Below are 20,628 nucleotides of genomic sequence, written 5' to 3'. Positions count from 1 at the left end.
TAATTAGACAGTAACAGGCACCCTACACAGACATTCAAACATTGTAAAGAAAATAAGAAAAAGACATTTCCCACCCTAGTGGCAGGCAAGGGGAACAAAACAAAAAGGGGCAGCTCTCTACTATAGCCACAGCTGAGGGGCGGATGCGGGTATCAGGCCAACCACAACGAAGTGGAGGCATAAGGCGTAGTACCCAGACTGAACACAGGGGGGAGGGGTCTATGGGACTGCAAAGCAATTCACACACACTACAAGAAACTATTCCATAAGTGTTTAAATGGGAAAAATTACTTTTCTACTCACAATGGTGATACACCCCAAAATGGGCACACAATGAACCCAGTAACTTCTTGATACTATAACTAGTGTAATACCCCCCAAAATAGGCAAGCTGATGTACTGTATGCACACACACACTGTGAATAGGCTAATGCAGGGGGAGGGGGATAGTTGAAGAGGTCAGGTCTGGATATCACGGACAGGTGACTCGGCCCGCAACACAAAGAGCAGGACAACTATACAGTAGAGCTACACAAAGAAAACCCAAACAAAACATAAAATTTTCCACAAAACAAAAAAACAACCTTTGGGTGCACTGTTACAAAGTGGCCAGGGGAAAACAGTGATTGACCGCTTTATGGTGACGTTCGAGGGTGCGGAGAAACGGCACACCTCCAGGTTCGGGGACTTAGGATCACCACAGTACGACAGCCAGGCCGTAGGCTACAGAGATGAGTCGCGCTACCGGCACAACCGCAGTCGCTAGTCGCAAAAACACACGGTTGAGCAAAGACGCGTTGACTGAAACGACACAAAGGGTACAGCAGATGAGTTCGGAGGGACAGCAACGAGAAAGCAGACACCAAAGGCAGACACCAAACAATTCTCCCAGCAAGACAGCACAGGTGAGCTTTCGCGGGGTCATTAATTTAAAAAGACGAATGCCCTACGTCAGGTAAGCCTCGCAGCCAGGTGAAGGCGGAGCATAGGCAGGGATCTTGGGACATGTAGTACACTTGATCTACCCGTTACATCTGTATGAAGTGGCACACATTGATTTGGCAGAATGCACTCAGTGTTCTCAAGGCAGCAGTCCTCACAAATCACCACCTGCAAACAGGGAACAGAGAAGATTAATATGCTGTAAAACACACAGAACATGAAAAGACCATCACTGAAGCACTACTACCTTCACATGCATCTTTAATAAACACACACCTTGGCACAAGTAAGCTTAAATAAGGGCTATGAGATTAACATGTAGCCTAATGATCCATACATCAGAATACTTTGACAAGATTTGGGAAAGATTCTTGAAAGATTGGAGTCTTTTAATTAATGCCCCCCATTCAAGCTTTACTCAAAAGACTTTCAAGAATCTTCCCCAAATCTTGTCAAAGTCGTTTGTTGTAAGGATGGCTTAACACTACCCTTCACAAATTAAAGATCATTTAAGCCTACTAACGTTCACGTTAGCCTGCATGGTTATTAGCAGCCACTTTAAATGTAGCCTAAGTTATAGCTAGGTTAGCTAACTTACTTACACCTGATATTTCATTCAAACTAAAACTTATATTCATAACGACATCTCAGACAGGCTTGTTGTTGGATATGATGTTAACTATCATTCTAGATATTTCACATAATGGTAAAGTTAGTTAATAGAAAAGTTAACATTAATAGCTAACATCGCTAACGTTAGCAATATTATAGCTAATTGATAACGTTAACGTTAGCTAATTCTAACGTTGACGGTGACGGTTGAAGTCACCGTGGTTGGTGTTCAAAAGTCAGTCAAGGGTGGGGGGTGGGTATTGTTGTGTGCGTATGCGCATATCAAGATACGATAAGCATCCGTTATATTTAAAGTAGCTTTGGCCTCACACATTTTAGTATGCACATGGTGCAACCCAAACGCTCCACACAAAACATTTACACATAAGGCAAAAGATGCCGAGCACAGGGCTGCCAACTTTTCAAAAAACCTTGGAGTGAGATTCGGTGGGGCCAACCAAAATTTTGCTGCGGAAATTTTTGTTTGGCTCATTCAGCATTATACCGTACAGTCAAAAAAACGTACATCAGTGGTTCTCAGGTGTAGGGACCAGGCATGGACGGATTATGAACTTTCGGGCCCCTGGGCCCAGATGTATTAAGGGCTCCCCAATAATTTGTCGCATAATGTGGTTATTCTGGTGCATTTTGGGGATGGCCAATACTAAATTCAATCAGATTCATAGCCTACATCCTGATGTGTTGATATTGAGGCAATGATTCTATGCAAAGGCTTGGGCTTCAGGGCCCCCTGATACCTTGGGGGCCTGGGCCCGAAGGCCCGTGCAGTAATCCATCCCTGGGACCAGGGTCCCAGAGTTTAATTAACATTGGTATCAAAGGGATCTAGCCTACTACTAGGACCATGGGCGTTGGAGGCATTCTGAAAGTGGGTGGGACATTTCAGCGGGGGGTATGGGGGTCCAACCCCCGAAAAATGTTTTGGACTAGATGCAATTTCCTGAATTCTGGTACATTTTAACAGGTTATTTAGATACTTCTATATAACAAAATAAAGCCAGCCTACAAAATTAATAAAAAGTAAATCATGCATAATTTAAAAATAACTCAATATATAGGCTACTTGGCTACGCAATAAGGTTTCCATTACAGCACCGTGGCCGTTCAATGAACGCATGAAAGCGGATGGTTTGTTTGAAATCCCGACACTCTTTCAACTACATGGAACGTAATAGTGATCATCAAATACCTCCCCTGATTTCAGTGCCCATCAGTCCCAACATTTAACAATATAATCAAACAGTCCAAAAGTAAATTAAATATCAAACTAAACCGAAAATGTCATGCTTTTGAAGGCCTACCAGTATGCCGCTCCAAGAAACGCATGTCTCAAAATAAAACTTGCATAAGAAATAAAGGGCTGTCTCGAATACAATCCTGCCCCTAAAGGCCTGTACTTTGTCTTAAGACCCCGGCCATAATTTGAGGATTCACAGTATCTAAGTAGACAAACTGGCTTCAGATATCCAACAGAGTGAACTGAGATTGTGCAGTCTTAGCTGTGGTTAGTGACGTGATGCTGTTAATGGGGAGTTTTACATAGCCTAGCGTAAACCTATAGGTTATTATTTATTTGGCGTACCTATAAGGCTTTTTTCCTTATCAAAAGTGAGGGGGACGACTGATCTCTTCAACACTGCGGGGGATTTGCCGCTTGTCACTGTGTGTGACAGAAGCGGAATTGGAGAATGCGTGTAACAAAAAAAAAGGAGAATCCAATGAAAATGACAATGAAGCACTAAACAGATGCTGAAAACAGCACTGGTATTTCGCACGGCAAAAGTGTGTGTGTGTGTGGGGGGGGGGGGGGTTCAAACTAACAATTTTAAAAAGTGGGTGGGTGTTTTGTAAGAATTTAAGAAATGTTTGTATACTTTTAAATGCATCAACCAGGTGCACTTTTAAAATAAATTGGTCAGACTTGCTTATTTTTATGGAAATATTTGTGCTGTAGCTAAGCTATTTTGCACTTTAGAATTATCACCATGCACACACAGGTGGAATAGTTATGGTGATTTTGCAATAAGTTCACAACCACAAAAACATATTCTACATTTCACAGTTCAGAAATGTTCAAAAATGTGTGTACATTTCAGCACTCCATGAAATTATGCAGAAGTGGTCAGCTGTGTTATTCAGCTAGTTCATTTAAGATAATATATTGGTCATTGTAATGGCCATAGCCTATAACATGCTCTTCCTTTTTCAGGATACCCATATCTGGAAACGTATGACGTGAATGTTTGCATATGGCTTATGTCAGGCTTTATATCAATATTTGTGTCTCACTATTTTATTTTCTTCATATTTTTGCACTAATGTCACTAGGAAGCATGCCAATATATATTCATTTATCTGTGTAAGTGGGATTGGCTGGAACCTGACAATATAAGAACCATGATAGTGGGATAATCTATGGCTGAGCAATTTACAAAAATGTATGTAGGCCTACTGACAAATAGTTTACATTAGAATACATTATACATAATTTCGCCCCAATGAGGCTATGTAGAAATGTGTTGCAATTTCAAAACCGGATTACTCAGCAACAACTTATTGAGAGGCATGCTTTATATCCTCGTATTCAGTATGGTTTGCTGTTTATTCACACAACACGTGGTAGTTTCACAAATGAGAGAACATTTAGAAAAATCCACAGACAGGGGGTGCTCTTGAACCCTCTCACCATCTCTGAAAGCATAACTAGTCGATCGCTAAACTCATTTTTCAGGCATCTGACCAACCGGGTTGACACTTCAGCGTGAGAAATCGGGGGTGTGGCGTGTGAGCGTGTGAAACTAATCAAATGCGTGTGTCTCACGGCCAATGTGTGAGAGTTGGCACCTATGCGAGCAGCATAGTCGACACCATACCTGTGACGCCAAGACATAAACAAATATATTCACACTAAGTTCTCCATTTGGAAAATAAGTAGGCTAATGGAATCTAGTGTATGGATATGTAATATGCCACCATATATGGAGACTACAAATATGTCTGCCACATATTCACACATAAAGTTCTCCATATATTTAGAAAATAAGTAGTGGAATCTAGTGTATGGATATGTATGCCACCATATATGGAGACTACATATAAGTCTGTCACATATTCACACATAAACTTCTCCATATATTTGGAAAACAAACTAGATGTACCACAGAGCGGTACAAAATATGACCGCCGCCCAGTCCAGCACATTTTTTCCACAAAAAGAAATCACGCTGAAAGGCCTATATGATTCTAACTGTCTCACTAAATTGCATTATCCACACTTAATTCTCACTGGTATCTGCTAGACAACAAGTACCAAAACATGATTAGTTCATAGATTTCACATGTAAAATTAATTTTATACAACCACCTCCATCTTGCCTGTTCATAATTCTGAGAAATTCTTGATTGTTTGTGTTATGTTTATGTTATGTGTGTGGGTGTGTGTGTGTGTGAGTGTGTGTGTGCGTGCTTGTGTGTGTGCCTGCGTATGTGCCTGTGCATGCAAGCGTACATATGCCTACTGTGTGAGTATGTGTCATACGTATGATTACTGTGAATGTATGTGTGTGTGTGTGTATCTGTTTGTGCACATGTGTGCACATGAAATGGGTTAACATGACCCCTGGAGGCAAACATACGGAAAAAAATGGTCATCCTAGGCCCTACAGTTCTCAAGATATTCACAGAGAACTGTGTCTGCCCTACCCTCCATTCGGGGGGTCCAGTCCAGCGGGGGGGCTACAGATCAAAACGAAAAATGACGGTTCCATGCTATCCATGTGGGGGTACATGCCCACCAAGTTTTGTGTACCCCGGTCTTTCAGTGTCCCGGGAATCCTTGTTGGTGTACGTCATTAAATGTACACATAAATAATTTTATTGTAAGGCCCCCCATGAACGAAAGTACACAAAACTTGGCATGCATTCGGAGGGTGTCATAATGATCCTACACTTTTAATTTTGTGCAGTTTTGACCTTGTCAGCCAGAGATATTGTGATGAAAACACCTAATTTTTTGCTTTTTAATTTTTAACTAGGTGGCGCTATACATGAAATAAGTGGTAATGGGATGGGTTGACATGCCCCCTTAAGACCAACATACATAAAAAAGGTGGACCTCCTAGGCCCTACGGTTCTCGAGATATTCACAGAAAACTGTCTCCGGCCACCTACAGGCCAGTTGGTGTATAGTAACATAAATTAATTTATTGTGTGGCCCCCCATTAACGGAATTCCACAAAATTTGGCGTGCATACAGAGGGTGTCATAATGATCCTACACTTCCAATTTCGTGCAGTTTTGACTATGTTAGGTCACAGATACCTTCAATTACAACACCTAATTTTTACTTTTTTGTGTTTCACTAGGTGGCGCTATACATGAAATGAGTGGTTATGGAATGGGTTGACATGGCCCCTTGAGATCAACATACAAAAAAAAATGGTCCTCCTAAACCCTACGGTTTTCGAGATATTCACAGAAAACTGTGTCTGCCCTACCCTCCTTTCGGGGGGTCCAGTCAAGCGGGGGGGGCTACAGATCAAAACGAAAAACGATGGTTCCATGCTATCCATGTGGGGTTACATGCCCACCAAGTTTCGTGTACCCCGGTCTTTCAGTGTCCCGGGACTCATTGACGGAAATTTGGGCATGCAAAAAAGAATAAAAAAAATATATGACTAAACCTATATGACCGCCGCTTCGCTGCGCGGCGGTCATAATAATTAGATCTAGTATATGAAGATATATAGCATCTTATATGGGAAATTAAAATATTTTGTATGCATGTATGGACATATAGCTTTGAATATATGTTTGACATAAATATTTGAATCGCATATATGTCCATATAAGTAAAAGTATAAGTCCCTGTTATTTGACATATGTTCATATATTGCCATATATCACATTTTTGTACGGCTATCTCGGGATATTCTGCTTTGTTTTTGATCCAAAAACCCGCCAGAGAGGTTTCCTTATAGACACTCTTAAGACCACCGTCATTTGCAATTTCGATCAACTGCTCTTCCTTCTGCGCTGACAAGTTAGGACAATTCGGGATATTGACAAATGGGTTGCGGACCCACTCATTGGTTTGTCGTGGATCTTTGGAGGATGGGAAGTAACGCTCAAACTCATTTGAAAGTGCAACAAGGTGATCGCGCACCAGCTGCGAGAGAAAGGGCCCTGCCTCAGTCTCTCCCAAAACCCCCACTACTGTTTGGAACATATCAAATACACCCCGGTCCACTCGTCGTCCCCACAAATCGCTTGGCTTTAAATGCAGCGACTTTATCTGCCAGTTTAAAAACAGTCGTCATTCTCCCCTGGAGTGACAGGTTGAGGTCATTAAGCAACCCGAATATGTCACACAGGTAAGCGAGTTTTGACACCCAGTCCTCATCACTAAAATGTGCAGCTAACGGTGACTTTTTTCTATAAGAAATCTCTGCAGCGGCTCTCTCAACTCAAACACTCTGGCCAGTGACCTGCTAAAGATGCTTGTTTTTTGTTGCTCATTCTAGCAGTTTAGCTAACTTCGTGTGACATACCGTTCGCCAAGAACTGATCAAGTGAAGTGAGCTGACCTGAGGCTGCGCAGCGCTGAAGGAAATATGTAAAAGTGTTGAAGGCGGGACAGACAGATGTAAGAAAATAGACCTTGCAAAATGCAAACATGCGTGCAATCAAACAACTGCATATAGGCCCATGTAAAAACGTGACGCGGCCCGGTGGTTGGGGACCGCTGATCTAGGCTATGGAAGTGGGATATAGTGCAACTGCTTCCCCAAAACAATTCCTCCATAACTGTGTATTTAATCGTTTGATATGTGGATAACTTTCAGTGGACTAAACAAAAGGTAAATATTTTGTTATCACAAGGCTAGCTGGTTCGTTATATGGCGAAGCATATAGCCAACTTTGTTTGCAGCAGTGATTCCAGTGAAGCTGAGTTTGTTGTTAGCATTGTTGGTAACTGTCAGGGAATTTAACCCCAACATACAAGAACCACAACACGTAGTATGGCTTTGCCCACAAACTCTGTTACCAAGAGGAGAGCCTGCTAATGTAAGGAAGAATTCCTCACACCATCAGTCTCTGCAGCCCAAAAGCTGTGTCTTTTATTGTACAGAAACTAGGAAGCAAGACATAGCGACTTTATCTATCTATCTATCTATCTATCTTATCTCACCCACACACACACACAGACAGGGTGCAGTTCCTGTCTGTCTGGGTGCACACTTAACTTGTAGGCCTACTCTCTGTTCTTAGAACTCAGCACAACAACATTTAATTTGAACTCTCTGTTCTTAGAACTCAGCACAACAATATTTCCGCTTACACAAATGGTTATACAATGATAATAATTTCCTTACAGTAACGTAAACGTTTCTTCAGTTAGGAGCAGTAGCCTGTTTTTTTTTTATGTTGCATTCATTTTCATTGGCAAAAGCTAGCCTAATATGCATGAGAACCTATATAGATTTGAGGGAGTCGCAGCTGTTAGCATCAGCACGATTAACACAGCAGGCACTAGCCCAGTGAAGGATTGTGTAAACCCCATCGCCAGAAACCAGTTTCAAACTAAGCTTGCGCTGATATGATGCACGATCACTGATCAAATTGCTATTTTCTGACAGGATGAGCACAACCAGGTTCTCTGAATCTCAAGCTCTTTAGCCTAGAATCTTAATGCTGTAACAGTTATCCACAGCACGGTGAATGACAAACGGTGACAAAATGCTGTTGTTTATGAGTTTATAGCCTGGTTATTTATCAAGGACTATATCACGTTTTATATGTTATTATGATCACTTGCATCGCATTACCATTACTGTGTAGGTAATGCTACGGTTAACTTAACATGCCCGCCATTACACTGGAGAGATGTTAGAACACTTTTAAACTTTTTTTTTATTCTCCCGAGACGCTATAGCTACTTAAGGTAGTTCGCTCATTATCTCAGATCAGTGAAGAACTACCAGAGAAAACGTTGGGGAGAAAACTCAAACAGACTTAGACTAGCTGTGTTACAGTTTCTCGATGCAAAATTAAAATCTCAATGCGCTTTTGTAGGCTACACGCAGTCTCAAAAACACTGTTTACAGCTCTTGAGTCACGTACTAGGTCATTTTTTTAATAACGATAATTTAGATAGGCCTAGGCCAGGGGTGGGCAACTAATTTCCCCAAGGGGCCACATGACAAACTGGGACTGTTGACGAGGGCCGGACCCAAAATACCGAACTCAAGTCTGAACTCAATTCTGTCCAATTCTATTCTGTTCTTGTATAACATTAATTAAATCATATGGTTTTGTTTACTACTACTCGTAAGAACAGATGAAAATGTGAGGGAGACAAAGGAAAAACAGCAATAGGCTATTTAATCTATGTCCAGTATTTAATCCTCATTCTCGAAAATTATTTTTTGACATTGACATTTTTTTTTCAGTTTTCAAAGACTGATATAAAAAAGTACTACAATATCTATATAATTAGGCTAGGCCATGAAAATGTGAAGGAGTCAGTACAACCATAGGCCTGTGCCACCATTTCATCAACATTCAGCAATATTTCATCATTAAATCATTACCATCATTAAATTAACTCTATGCAGAATTAGACTATGAAAATGTGGAGCAGACAATAGTAGGCTGTCATTAGTTAATCAACATGCACAAAGAAAACTATTTTAAAAATGTAGGCTATGTTTTTGCTTTAACTTTATGCACAAAACTGTGATTGGTCAACTCGCCCTGTGTGTTGAGCCGGCTGCTTCAAGCAACCTGTGGGTAGTAGCATCATACTAGTTCGCTAACATAAGCTTTGCAAATATACTCTGCCAGTAACATTTTGAAATTAACACTTCGTATCGCCAACAAACAGCAGGAGTTCGTTCTGACAACCTTTGCGGTGGTGAGCGACGCAGACATAAGACACACAAAACTTTGAAAGGTTTACGCCGACTTAAAGGCAACTGCATTGTGTCGACGCAGAAGCATAAATTCTATTCACCAGCACAATTCAGTGAGGGTGTTTAGTCCGACATCGTATGCATCCACGCACAAATGTATGGGCGTACAAATAGCAGTCGCTTTCAAAATAAAAGCAACGATATTGATTTGCGTGCATTATCTCTATGCTAGGCTCTTGACTATTTGTTCTTTCACGGACCTTACGCGGGCCTGTCAGGGAAAGCCCACGGGCCGGATGTGGCCCGCGGGCCGTATGTTGCCCATGTATGGCCTAGGCTATACTTATGGGGTGGGTGCTATTGCGTTTTCTAATCTCCCGTCTTGGTTTTGTACAGAAATTAATATTAAGTGACATACGTAAAAGGGAGAAAAAAAGGTCACCTTCCGATATTTAGCAGGCTACGGTCTGGAATTTAATTTAATATTGTTGTAATGGTAGGATAACTACACAGTTTACACAATAATTACACTGGGTTATAAATATTGTATATCAATGCATTTATTGTCTGTCAATTACCCACAATTGTGGCTCTGTCTCTCATTGAACAGTAGCTTATTTAATGCATTCTAATCCATTGTCAATCACTTCCGGGAACGTTTTGAAGTTTACATGAACCACGTGACCTTAACGAATTTTGAACACCCATTGTCGCAACTGTACCTTTATCTGTATCTATCTATCTAATAAATATCGAAAGTTATGTAGCCTACAGTACAAACACCTGTCTGTTCTACTCATTTCAACTGGCTGCTCAAAACTGCTCAAAAAATCTGAATTCTTTGATAAAACAACTTTCTTTTTTTTAAAACAGTAACGCAAATAGTTTCTTTCCCTGGCAACGAGTTACTCTTATCATAGAGTAGGCTTATTCAGTTACTAACTCAGTTACTTTTGGGAACAAGTAGTGAGTAACTATAACTAATTACTTTTTTAAAGTAACGTTCCCACATGGTGTAATGTCACTCTTATGTCGATACTGTCACGTAAAGTTACCCTTTCTTTTCCCCTTTCTATCTTTTGGGTTTGCTTGTAATGTCAGAACATCAAACACTCTCTAACAGGTTTCAAGAGTTTGGCCAAGCTAGTTCACTTGTAATAAACACTCAGCACTCACTGTGTTTGAAAATGTGTGATTGTTGCGATTGTGTGGTGAACTGCGGTTTCTCTTCTTTTTTTGTTATGCCGATGGTCACCAGTGACGACTAGGCTTACTGCCCCAGCCAGATCGCTTGGGGGATAACAGAGTGATATGTGAGCCTTGAGACATCATTTTGCACATTCTTTTCATGTACTATTCATGCTTTTTCTGTCACTTTGCTTTCTTTGTTTCTGATAAGTTTTCAATGTTTGCCCTTTTAAATGATTCATGGCCATGACAGAATTTATCACAATGGATCTGTTGAATTTAAACCCTCTGTGAGTAGACATCTTCCTGTTACTGTTTTTAGACCATAGCAGATTCCTTTAATGCAAACAGACAGTACCTTTGGTGACATAATTGTTAGAGAAAGCAAGGGAAATATGAAGGGAAGATGTTCTGCCAGCTTTCTCAATTGATGAAAAGGTGCTTCCTTGAAATAAATGAAGGAGGTCTGGTCTGAACAATGGCCCTGAAGAAGAATGCTTGTATCATTGTATCACTCATTCAGGACACATTGCAGAGAATAACTCCTGTTAATAAGAGTTAGTTTTTCCCTGTCAGCTCACAATGTATACAAGTATAAGAAATTAAATTACTCCTTGGGCCCTAATTTTAATGACATGCAAAGTCTAAACTCTAACCAAAGCTGATTTTACAGGGCGAGATGTATCTGCTAAATTAAAATGCATGAGCAAAATATTAAGTGCACACATTGGTAGGTCAGCTTAATGCTCCCATATCCGACTCTAGCTTTATTTCATATGAGACACTTTGCTCATTGCCTGACTTTGTAGTTTGTATTTTCAGTTTGTCATTCAAATTAGGGCCCATTATATAATAGCCACACATCACATATTGGGACATCACCATTGACATTCCTGAAACACAGGGACGAACAGTAGCCTATGTGGACTGGATTGTGCTGGTTTTGTCGGCAGTATGTTTTAAACCATTTTTCTCGTTGGCAGCATTATGGCCTATTTTTGTTGGTGTTTGCATTTGCAATGTTCATATTTATGTGTGTATGTCGAGGCTGGTTTGTTGTTACGTACTGGCTGTGTTGTTCGTTAGATCAGCTCCTAAACCATCTGTGCTGGCAATCATTTTCTGAAACAATGCTGCTGGTAGTGAAGTGAATTTAAAAAAATAATGGTGTTTAAAACGATCCCACTCAAAAAGTGCCAGGCCAATACATTTGTAAATCCTGACATCGCTTCTGGTGAAGAATGAATAAACTGAATGAATTTGAAAAGAAAACACAATCTGGTGCCTTCAAGTTCAGTTACCTTTAAGAAGTAACCTACTGTGTGGGCGCTATGACACAACTGGCTATAGCAACCATACCATATACGGGCCCTAACACCCACAGAGACCTGGGTTCAAGTCTGACCTAGGGTCATTTCCCGATCCCACCCTGTCTCTCTCTCCCAGTCATTTCCTGTCAGTCTCTCACTGTCCTATCAAAAATGGGCCCCAAAAAATATACTGAAAAAAAAACTTGACATGGTAGAAAGTCAGTTAAAGGTTTGTGTAGAAAATTTGAACAGTTCTTATCTATCTCTGCATAGCTTATGCACTGACATACAACCTGATAAATTGTTTTGTGACAGGTGATTTATGTGATGCAGAGAAGCATGGAAGATTGAAGGTGGCACCATACCCTTCAGGCAGTGAAAGCAGTACATTGTTATTCAAATCTAGTGTTTCACTTCACTTACAACATACATGAACATGTTTTACAATATTTTACAAATCATAAATGCATATACTTGGACAGCTAATGGTTAGCTTATATTTCAAATAATAATAGATAGATAGATAGATACTGTTGATACTTTATTAATCCCCAAGGGGAAAATCAAGGTCCCAGTAGCTTAAAGACATCACACACAACATACACTTACAACATAAACAGTATGATAAAATAACAAATCCACATGAATAATATGGACAGTAAAAGGTACTAAATCCACAAAAAAATCCACATGAATGTACTAAGGGATGTATAAGCATGAGATGCTTGCAGTGACAGGCCAGGGACTGACCCTATGTTTCAGTATGCATGGTACGGTGTTCTACGAGAGTGTCCAAATAAGTCCAACAGTGCAAGGATAAAATCTAGAGATCATTAAATATATTTTTGTCACAGAGACCCTTTAAATGAGAGATGCATCATTGTTCACTACAAACAATGACTGCATAAAACTGAGGGAGCTGTGACAACCCCTCCCACAACAGACTTGTAGAAGAAACAAGATACAAAACCAAACCTGTTTAGCAGGTGCCTGACACCAAAAAAATCCTGGATGAACGCAGCCCATACTTCTCAGAAAATGTGCGGGCATTAGTACAGAAGTGCAAGCATCTTCTAATCTGTTAGCCTCTAAGATCATTAAGCGTGTCAACCAGAAGAGCGGCAAGGTAGGACAGCAAAAAACAAGACGTCAATGGGATATATGCTGAGAGTTGACCTACATTGTGAATTATTTGGTTCGTTGATTATTCATTTAATGTGTTTATCTGCGATGTCCTTACAAATATTAGTTCATTGTCATTAATCAGTATTGTGTTAAAAATATGACTTCTGACATCTTTAGTTATATGTATATTTTGTTTTGTTTTCAATTAAATATATTCTTTGTGTAATTTCATAAGTACAACCCGATTTATATTAAGTCTTTTGGAGAACCTCTAGTTCATGTCCTTGGACAATGTGTTGAAGTAAAGACAAAGGGCTAAAAGGTAACACTTTCAGTCATGGTTTCATAGCATACTGGCAGTCACCATAGTAAAGCTGTACAAGTATGTATACATGATATGAAAACAAATTAATTATAACATGTTCATTTGGATTTTATGTCAGTTGTATTTACTTGTTGTTTAATCAGATAAGACTTCAAAAGACTAAATCCACAATTTAGTGCCAGAGATTGCGAAGTGTATGGAACATGGATGGATAGGGATACTATGAAGTACAAAGCACATGGTGTAAAACTCAGGGCTGTGTTTAATACAAGCTAGTCTGCTCAATCATTTGGGCAAAATCCCTGTTTTATAGTTTCAAATTGATCATACAGTAGCAGTAGTGGGAATTGCAGTGTTGCTGTTTTCTAACAAAAATGTAATCTGGGTTGGATAGTTGGTGTTTACAGTTTACAAAAGTTTGGACCGTATCTCCTGTCGTCCATTTGGCAGGTACCTGAACCAACTTCATTCAAATATGCTTCAGAGACGACCTCTTTCCTGAAGCATTACAGTAACAGGTCAGTTCAGTATGTTCTTCCGCAGGGCTGGAAATAGACAGTGGCTTTCGGGGAGCCATATTTTTCAGTGTGCACCACGACTTCCCAAGTCACATGCACGTTTATACATATAAGTGCGCGGGAGCACCCCAGACACACATCTGCGTGCATTAACCTGCCTTTCTGTTTGATCGTTATTTCATTATCATGTACGTGTTTTGTGTCTCTTGTGTGCATTGCATTGTGGAAAATATGGTTGTTGGGAAGTGAAATGATGGTTAAAAGCATGTTTGTCATTGTGGTATTTGCGTTTAACTGTATAGGGAATAATGGTACAGACACCCCACCCCTCTTAAATGTGCCAGCAGCTAGATGGGATACCCTGTTTCTTCTGAATTACTGAAGCTAACCAGGTGTGGCCTTGGTTAGTACTTGGATGGGAGACCACCTTGGAAATCTAATCGGATGAGACATTACAATGAGGTCCTGACTCTGATTCACTGTCGTCATTAAAGATTCTGTGACACTTACAGGAATGAGGGGGTTCCTCTGTGTCCTGGCTAAATTTTCAATCTGGCCCCCTTATCATCCCCCAGTGTAATTGACTCATTCATTCATTTCCTCACTGTCCACCTCAGGCTGGTGTGTGGTGAGCGTTCTGGCGCATAATGGCTGCCGTGCATCACCCAGGTGGGTGCTACACGTTGGTGGTGGTAAGAGAGTTCCCCCCTTCACTATAAAGCGCTTGCTTCACTATTGGGTGCCTTAAATAGTGCTACATAAGGGGAACACGGTGTTGTTGTTAAATGGTTTAGCCCAAGGTATTGATTGGGGTAATTGACTGGCCTATTTAAGCGCTGGCTCCTTTCATGTTAGACTCATAGGAGACCAAGGAATACACACCGAAGAGCCAGCGAATCAGGGAAGTTTAAAGTGAATTGAAGCTTAGAAGTTGTGTGGCAATGGGACATGGTTTGGTCCAAAGTTGCAGTTCACTAGGCCTTGTTTGGACCTAGTGCCTATTGCATTGAAACAGTATCCTAGTTTGTTGACTGGTTGAAAGTGTTGCCTAGAGTGTACTGAATTTCTCTGGATTGTATATCTGAATTCCTGTTGTGCTTCCTGGATCACCTGGTCTCCTGCCACTTTTTGCCATCATCACCACCACCACCATCTCACCCAGTCACCCACCTTCCTGGATTAACTAAGTAATATCTTTCTGATAACTTTTCTTTCACAGGTACTGTATGCCAATGGCACACCATGTATGGATTACCATCATAATTGCCGTCTGGTGGGTTTTGAAGTCACAAGGCTTCCAAGAAATTTCAGACTCTTCTCTGCAGGTAAGAACCATGAATGACTTCAAAATCAATACAGATGTTGGATATGCATGTTGTTGTACTTTGTACTGCATGTCGTTGTCATCATTGAACTAAAATAGTATGTTTGTGTTTGTCTCGTGTTGTGTCTGAGTTGCAATACTGCTTTCTTTTTGGGTTGCTTTTGATTGTTTTTTAATTTAAACTCACATGGGCTCACGGTAGAATGAGGATAAATAGCTTGCTTGCTTGCTAGCTGGTCAATCCAAAATATTGGATTGCAGTGAAACGTGAACAGATATTTAATCAAACTGTGCAGGCTTGTTGCTTAGCTAAACTCTGGACCTTGGCCACTAGATGGAGGCAAGAACATACCTGGAATTTTAGAATCACTCAGCATGACTACTGTTTGCCATATGCACCAAACAGCTGAGTATTGAAGAGAAGTTAGTGTAGAGGCTCAAATGCTCTCCTAGTTGGTTGGATGTATCCTATATTCATATACTCTTTGCTCTCTCGATTGTTGAGATAAGTTCTTTGTGGATATTGGAACACCAGTTTTTTTCTGTTTGTGACCTCTTGGACTTTGAATGTGAATGGACTTTTTGACAAATTCTCAGTGCATGGAAATTGTTATTGTTCTTTACCGAAGTTGACTTTTTGCCTGTAGTCTGCTTTTGTGCTGATTTGTGAATCCATATAAGTCTTCAGTTGTTGTTGAAGTTAACCCTTACAGAAATGTCAGGTTTCTGGTGAACAGCTGAGTAAGAAAAGTCCTTTTAGGCAAGTCCCTCCACTCGGCGGCCATATTGCAACGCTTTTTTGGGCACTCATCGGGCATCCTATTCGGCAGAAATGCGCGTGCACAAGGCTTCACAACATCAATCTTGCTCCAGCGGCGAGTTCACAATACATGATTGGCACGATGTCTTCACAAAACACCATACAGTATGATTGGCTCAATGTATTCACATCACACCACATGATTGGCTCAATGTATTCACATGTGGACTTTTTGCCGAAGGGGTGGGATATGTGTAGACAAACTAGCCCCACTGGCAATGTTGCAGCAAATTTGCTCATATGCAAATTAGGTTTGTCACCAGAAGTTCACTGGAAGTTTGCCATTATTGGCTAAGTGTGGTGGCAAATCACTGGCGAACACCTCTGATTGTTGCCAGAACTTTGCTGGTGAACTAGTGAACTTCTGGGAAACTCCTGGCAGTGTTTTCTAGTGAAATCATTTGTTTCCCACAAATCACCCACAAGTTTGCTGCAAATATGTACCTGACTAATTTCATTGATGAGGCTAATTTTTCGCCAGACTACCTTGTTGTTGGGCATTGCTTGTAATGGTGAACTATTGTCTAAGTTAGGCTATTATTGATATGTTAGATAACAGTGACCGACAATGCCAAGGCTTGTGGCACCGTTTCCTTATCTGACTGTCGCTGAAGGCAGGGTAGAAAAACTGGATGGATGCTGCTCCTCAAGGCACACTATTGTGGGGTGATACCTGGTTGCTTTGGCAAAGCAAATTGAAAAGAGAGGTGCAGGGGCTTGCGGAGTCTCAGACTTAGAACTCCACACAGAGCATTGTATTGTTACAACACAGGTTTCACTAGCAATTGATGTCATGAGAAAATTAAAATGGTTTAAAAACTGTGATGGACTGTCTGTAGTGATGATGATTGAGAGACTTTGAGTTGATTATTTTGATATTTCAGTTTTGCATTTTGCATCAGATTCTGCAGAATAGGAGAATAACTACTAGAAAAAAAGCTCTTTGTAATGGATTATGAATGGATTTCCGGTCTTATTGTCTTGAATGTACAGTATATTGTAAGTGTATCAAATCGGCCGAATTGTGAGTTGATTTTTACACCTCTGTGATAAAACCCTGAAGCCTTCAGTTTTTACTTCAGTGGCCAACTAAAACAATGTCTGTCTCATCTGTAGTTACCTAATTCAGATGGACAACTGCAAAGACAGAAACGTGAAGGTCAGTTGGATTATTATCTCAAAAATGTTACTAATTTAATCTGACTGTCATGAGGCTCCATTACTTTGTTCACACGAGGCATCTGAACACATGAAATACATTTTGATTATTTCCATAACATTTTAGGCATGTTTTTTAACTTTCGTACACCTGTGGTGTAAGAAATGAATGGGTGAGACCAAAATAACTATATTAAATTCCAGGCACAGTATTCAGGCATCACTATTGATTAGATGGGCAGTAGGTGTGTTTGTTCACATTCACACACTCACACACACACAAACTCACCCCTTGCTCCACTGGTGCTTCTACAGTATGACCGCCCCCATGGGAACCTATCCCCCAAAAAACATTTTTCCCCCACTGACTTGTATGGTCTTAGGTCAATGTGGCCTGCAGGCCAGGAAGAGCATTTGGAAGTTCAGAACATGTTATATTCAAAAGTTTTTAAGTTGATTAAAAAAAAGGTCTATCACAATATTAAATGATAATATTACTATGGATTTGGTAAACTATAATGCCTTGACCATTTTTTACTGGGAACACAAAACAAATAACCATGAAACACACAATAGGAGGGTTAAGGTGGTCAAGAACAAAGTGGCTACAACTACTATCGATTGAGTAATATACAAAATGTTACTGTCAATGAAAATGAACATGTCTTGTAAGATCCAGTGTATTCTTTACGTTCACACAGTTTCTCTCTTCTATAGCTTCCTTAAATTCTAATGGCTCCTGGAAGTACATCATTGAAGCAGATGTCATTGGACCTGATGTTGAATTCTTAGAGCAAGTAAAGTCAACTGTAAACTTGATTAGTCTACCACTATATACCAACAACAGTGTACAGATAACAGATATTTCCATTACAACAGGTAGGTGTTTTTGCTGTATCTTTATAGGTATAAGGTTGTATCAGTGATGGCTTCTGTTGACGTTCAAACAAAACAGAGAGTTAGCTCGCTACACCCTCCCCTCCCTCTCATGCAATTGAAACTCTCCTGAACGTGCATCTCGTCGGTTATACAAAAAAAGCTGCCATCTTTGAGATCCGGTATCTTGCGATTTTTCCTATGGGAAAATAACATGGGGTTTTTGAATTATCGCACCTGTTTAACTCTCGCGGGGGCAAAGAGGTCTGAAATGCAGACGTTTTGCTGAACACACTTTTGTTTTGTCCTTTGCCTTCGAGTGGCGCCTGTGATCTTCGCTACGTTAAAACGGCAAACTTAGATTTTTGCTACCCCTAACCTGCAATGCAACTTACCATAGGTAGTTAGCTTCAATTAACATCTGGATCTCCTTATATGGGCAAAGATGGCAGCTTTGGTTCCTTTATGTAGGCGAACTTCAGAGGTCTATTGGTTGGAACACTTTATTTTGCCTTTGAGTGGTTGGCAACACTTGTTGTTAGCAATTGTTTTTGTGTGCAGATCTCAGAGCCTAGGCTGCCTACAGAGACAAGTTTTTTTACGGCCTGATTATGGGGCGGGCAGCTAGCGGATCGTTAAGAAAGATTAGATAAATGTGATAATTTATGTTTGGGCCTGTTTTGTGCCTACAATCGCTGATACAACCTATACGTTTCCCATTACTATTAAGCCACTGTATCTGAAACAGCAGACAAAATAGTACTTTAAAAGCACAAAGGGACTAATTATGCGCATGAACAAATTCATCCAATTGAAATATTATGTTGAATGATTCTAATACATAACCCATGTTTCAGAATAATTATATAATTATAATACATAAATTCATAAATAACCTCTTTCACAGTGTGCTACAATAGTATAAGTACCCAGTGTATATGTGAGCCTGGGTATGGCTGGGCATATAACAACTGTCTGACATACAACGCCTGTGATGCCATCATCAATAACACTTGTGGATGCATCCAAGGCATACCAAGTGGAGAACTCTGCCAGGGTAAGACATACTTTTATATTCTTATATGTAAGTAGTCTGGTATTTTGAGCATGTACCATGTTCGTAGTCTCTTTTGAAAGTTTTCATATACAGGTAGATTGTCCATTCAATCAAATCTGCATATTATTTTTCTCCAAATACATTTAACCCCCATAGATATCAATGAATGTGACTTTGATGCATGTGGTCTAAATTCCACCTGCTCCAACTCAGTTGGCAGCTACAAGTCTTTCAAAATTTTATTTGGACTGTTCTGTGCACAGATGCTCTTCCACCCAAACTACATTTACACCTGAATCCCAAAATTTCCTTTATAGATATCAATGAATGTGACACAGATCCATGTGGTCAAAATTCCACCTGCTCCAATACCATTGGCAGCTACAACTGTTCTTGCTGGAGAGGATACACCCCAACAAACACATCTCTGCCTATTAGTTCTAACAACCCATGCATAGGTATGTAGGTTTTTCCTGAGACTTTCTTTAGTGATTCTTTTTTTGTTTTGAATGAAAATTTCCGTTCAGAAATGCCTGCAACCTCTCAAATCTGTCCAGTTTTATTAAGAGTGTTCTGCGCTCATGTTCTCTCCCAAGTTGTTTTAAATGTGAAGTTATGAATTCCAAATTCTTCTTCATTCGTTCTTATGTCCTTTATGAAACGTTTTTTATGTTACTTTCTGTATAGACATCAATGAATGTGACTCTGATCCATGTGGTCAAAATTCCAACTGCACCAACACAATCGGCAGCTACAACTGCTCTTGCTGGAGAGGTTACACCCCGACAAACACATCGCTGAATATTAGTAACAGCAACCCATGCATAGGTGTGCTAATTTTAGTGTTTACACGTTAGTGGAACACCTTCCACATTGAATTTGCGCACAGATACAGATGCTCTTACATCTGTGCACAGATGTTCTTCCTCCCAAACTACATTTAAACCTGAATCCCAAATTTTCCTTTATAGATCTCAATGAATGTGACACAGATCCATGTGGTCAAAATTCCACCTGCTCCAACACAATCGGCAGCTACAACTGTTCTTGCTGGAGAGGTTACACCCCAACAAACACATCTCTGCCCATTAGTTCTAACAATCCTTGCATAGGTACGTAGGTTTTTCCTGAGACTTTTTGTGATTTATTTCCTTTTGAATGACATTTCTAGCTATCATCATGGAATAAAAGCCACTCTATATTAAATACAAATATTCTTGAAATGTCTCACATTAGAAGTAGATGAATGCTGTTTTGTTCGCATTAGTAACATAAGTCATTTTCTCATTAGTTTTAGCAATCCATGCATCGGTATGTAGGTTTTTCCTAAGAATGTTTTTGTGATTTTTTTCCTTTTGAAAAGTAGGTCATTTGGGCATGTACCATGTTCATAGTCTCTTTTGAAAGAGTTTTCATATATAGGCAGATTATTCACTCAA

At 40.1% G+C, this 20,628-nt stretch overlaps 1 protein-coding gene across 1 annotated transcript in view; it reads left to right on the top strand.

The window, feature by feature from the left end:
• The first annotated feature begins 13,039 nt into the window (after positions 1 to 13,039).
• LOC143109211 (uncharacterized) overlaps positions 13,040 to 20,628 on the top strand; it is a 32,907-nt gene continuing 25,318 nt past the window's right edge. The window contains exons 1-9 of the mRNA XM_076271866.1: positions 13,040 to 13,181; positions 13,887 to 13,954; positions 15,174 to 15,279; positions 17,215 to 17,257; positions 17,974 to 18,135; positions 19,040 to 19,189; positions 19,507 to 19,647; positions 19,877 to 20,017; positions 20,161 to 20,301. Coding sequence (XP_076127981.1) covers positions 15,181 to 15,279; positions 17,215 to 17,257; positions 17,974 to 18,135; positions 19,040 to 19,189; positions 19,507 to 19,647; positions 19,877 to 20,017; positions 20,161 to 20,301 — 877 coding nt within the window. The 5' untranslated portion in view covers positions 13,040 to 13,181; positions 13,887 to 13,954; positions 15,174 to 15,180. The remainder of the gene's footprint in view (positions 13,182 to 13,886; positions 13,955 to 15,173; positions 15,280 to 17,214; positions 17,258 to 17,973; positions 18,136 to 19,039; positions 19,190 to 19,506; positions 19,648 to 19,876; positions 20,018 to 20,160; positions 20,302 to 20,628) is intronic.

This window comes from Alosa pseudoharengus, unplaced genomic scaffold (assembly GCF_046254945.1).
Source record: "Alosa pseudoharengus isolate Yale_2024_CS ecotype anadromous, Long Island Sound unplaced genomic scaffold, YU_APseudo_1.1 YU_APseudo_1.1_scf_7, whole genome shotgun sequence".
NCBI lineage: Eukaryota > Metazoa > Chordata > Actinopteri > Clupeiformes > Clupeidae > Alosa > Alosa pseudoharengus.
This window is presented reverse-complemented; position numbering and strand designations above follow the sequence as displayed.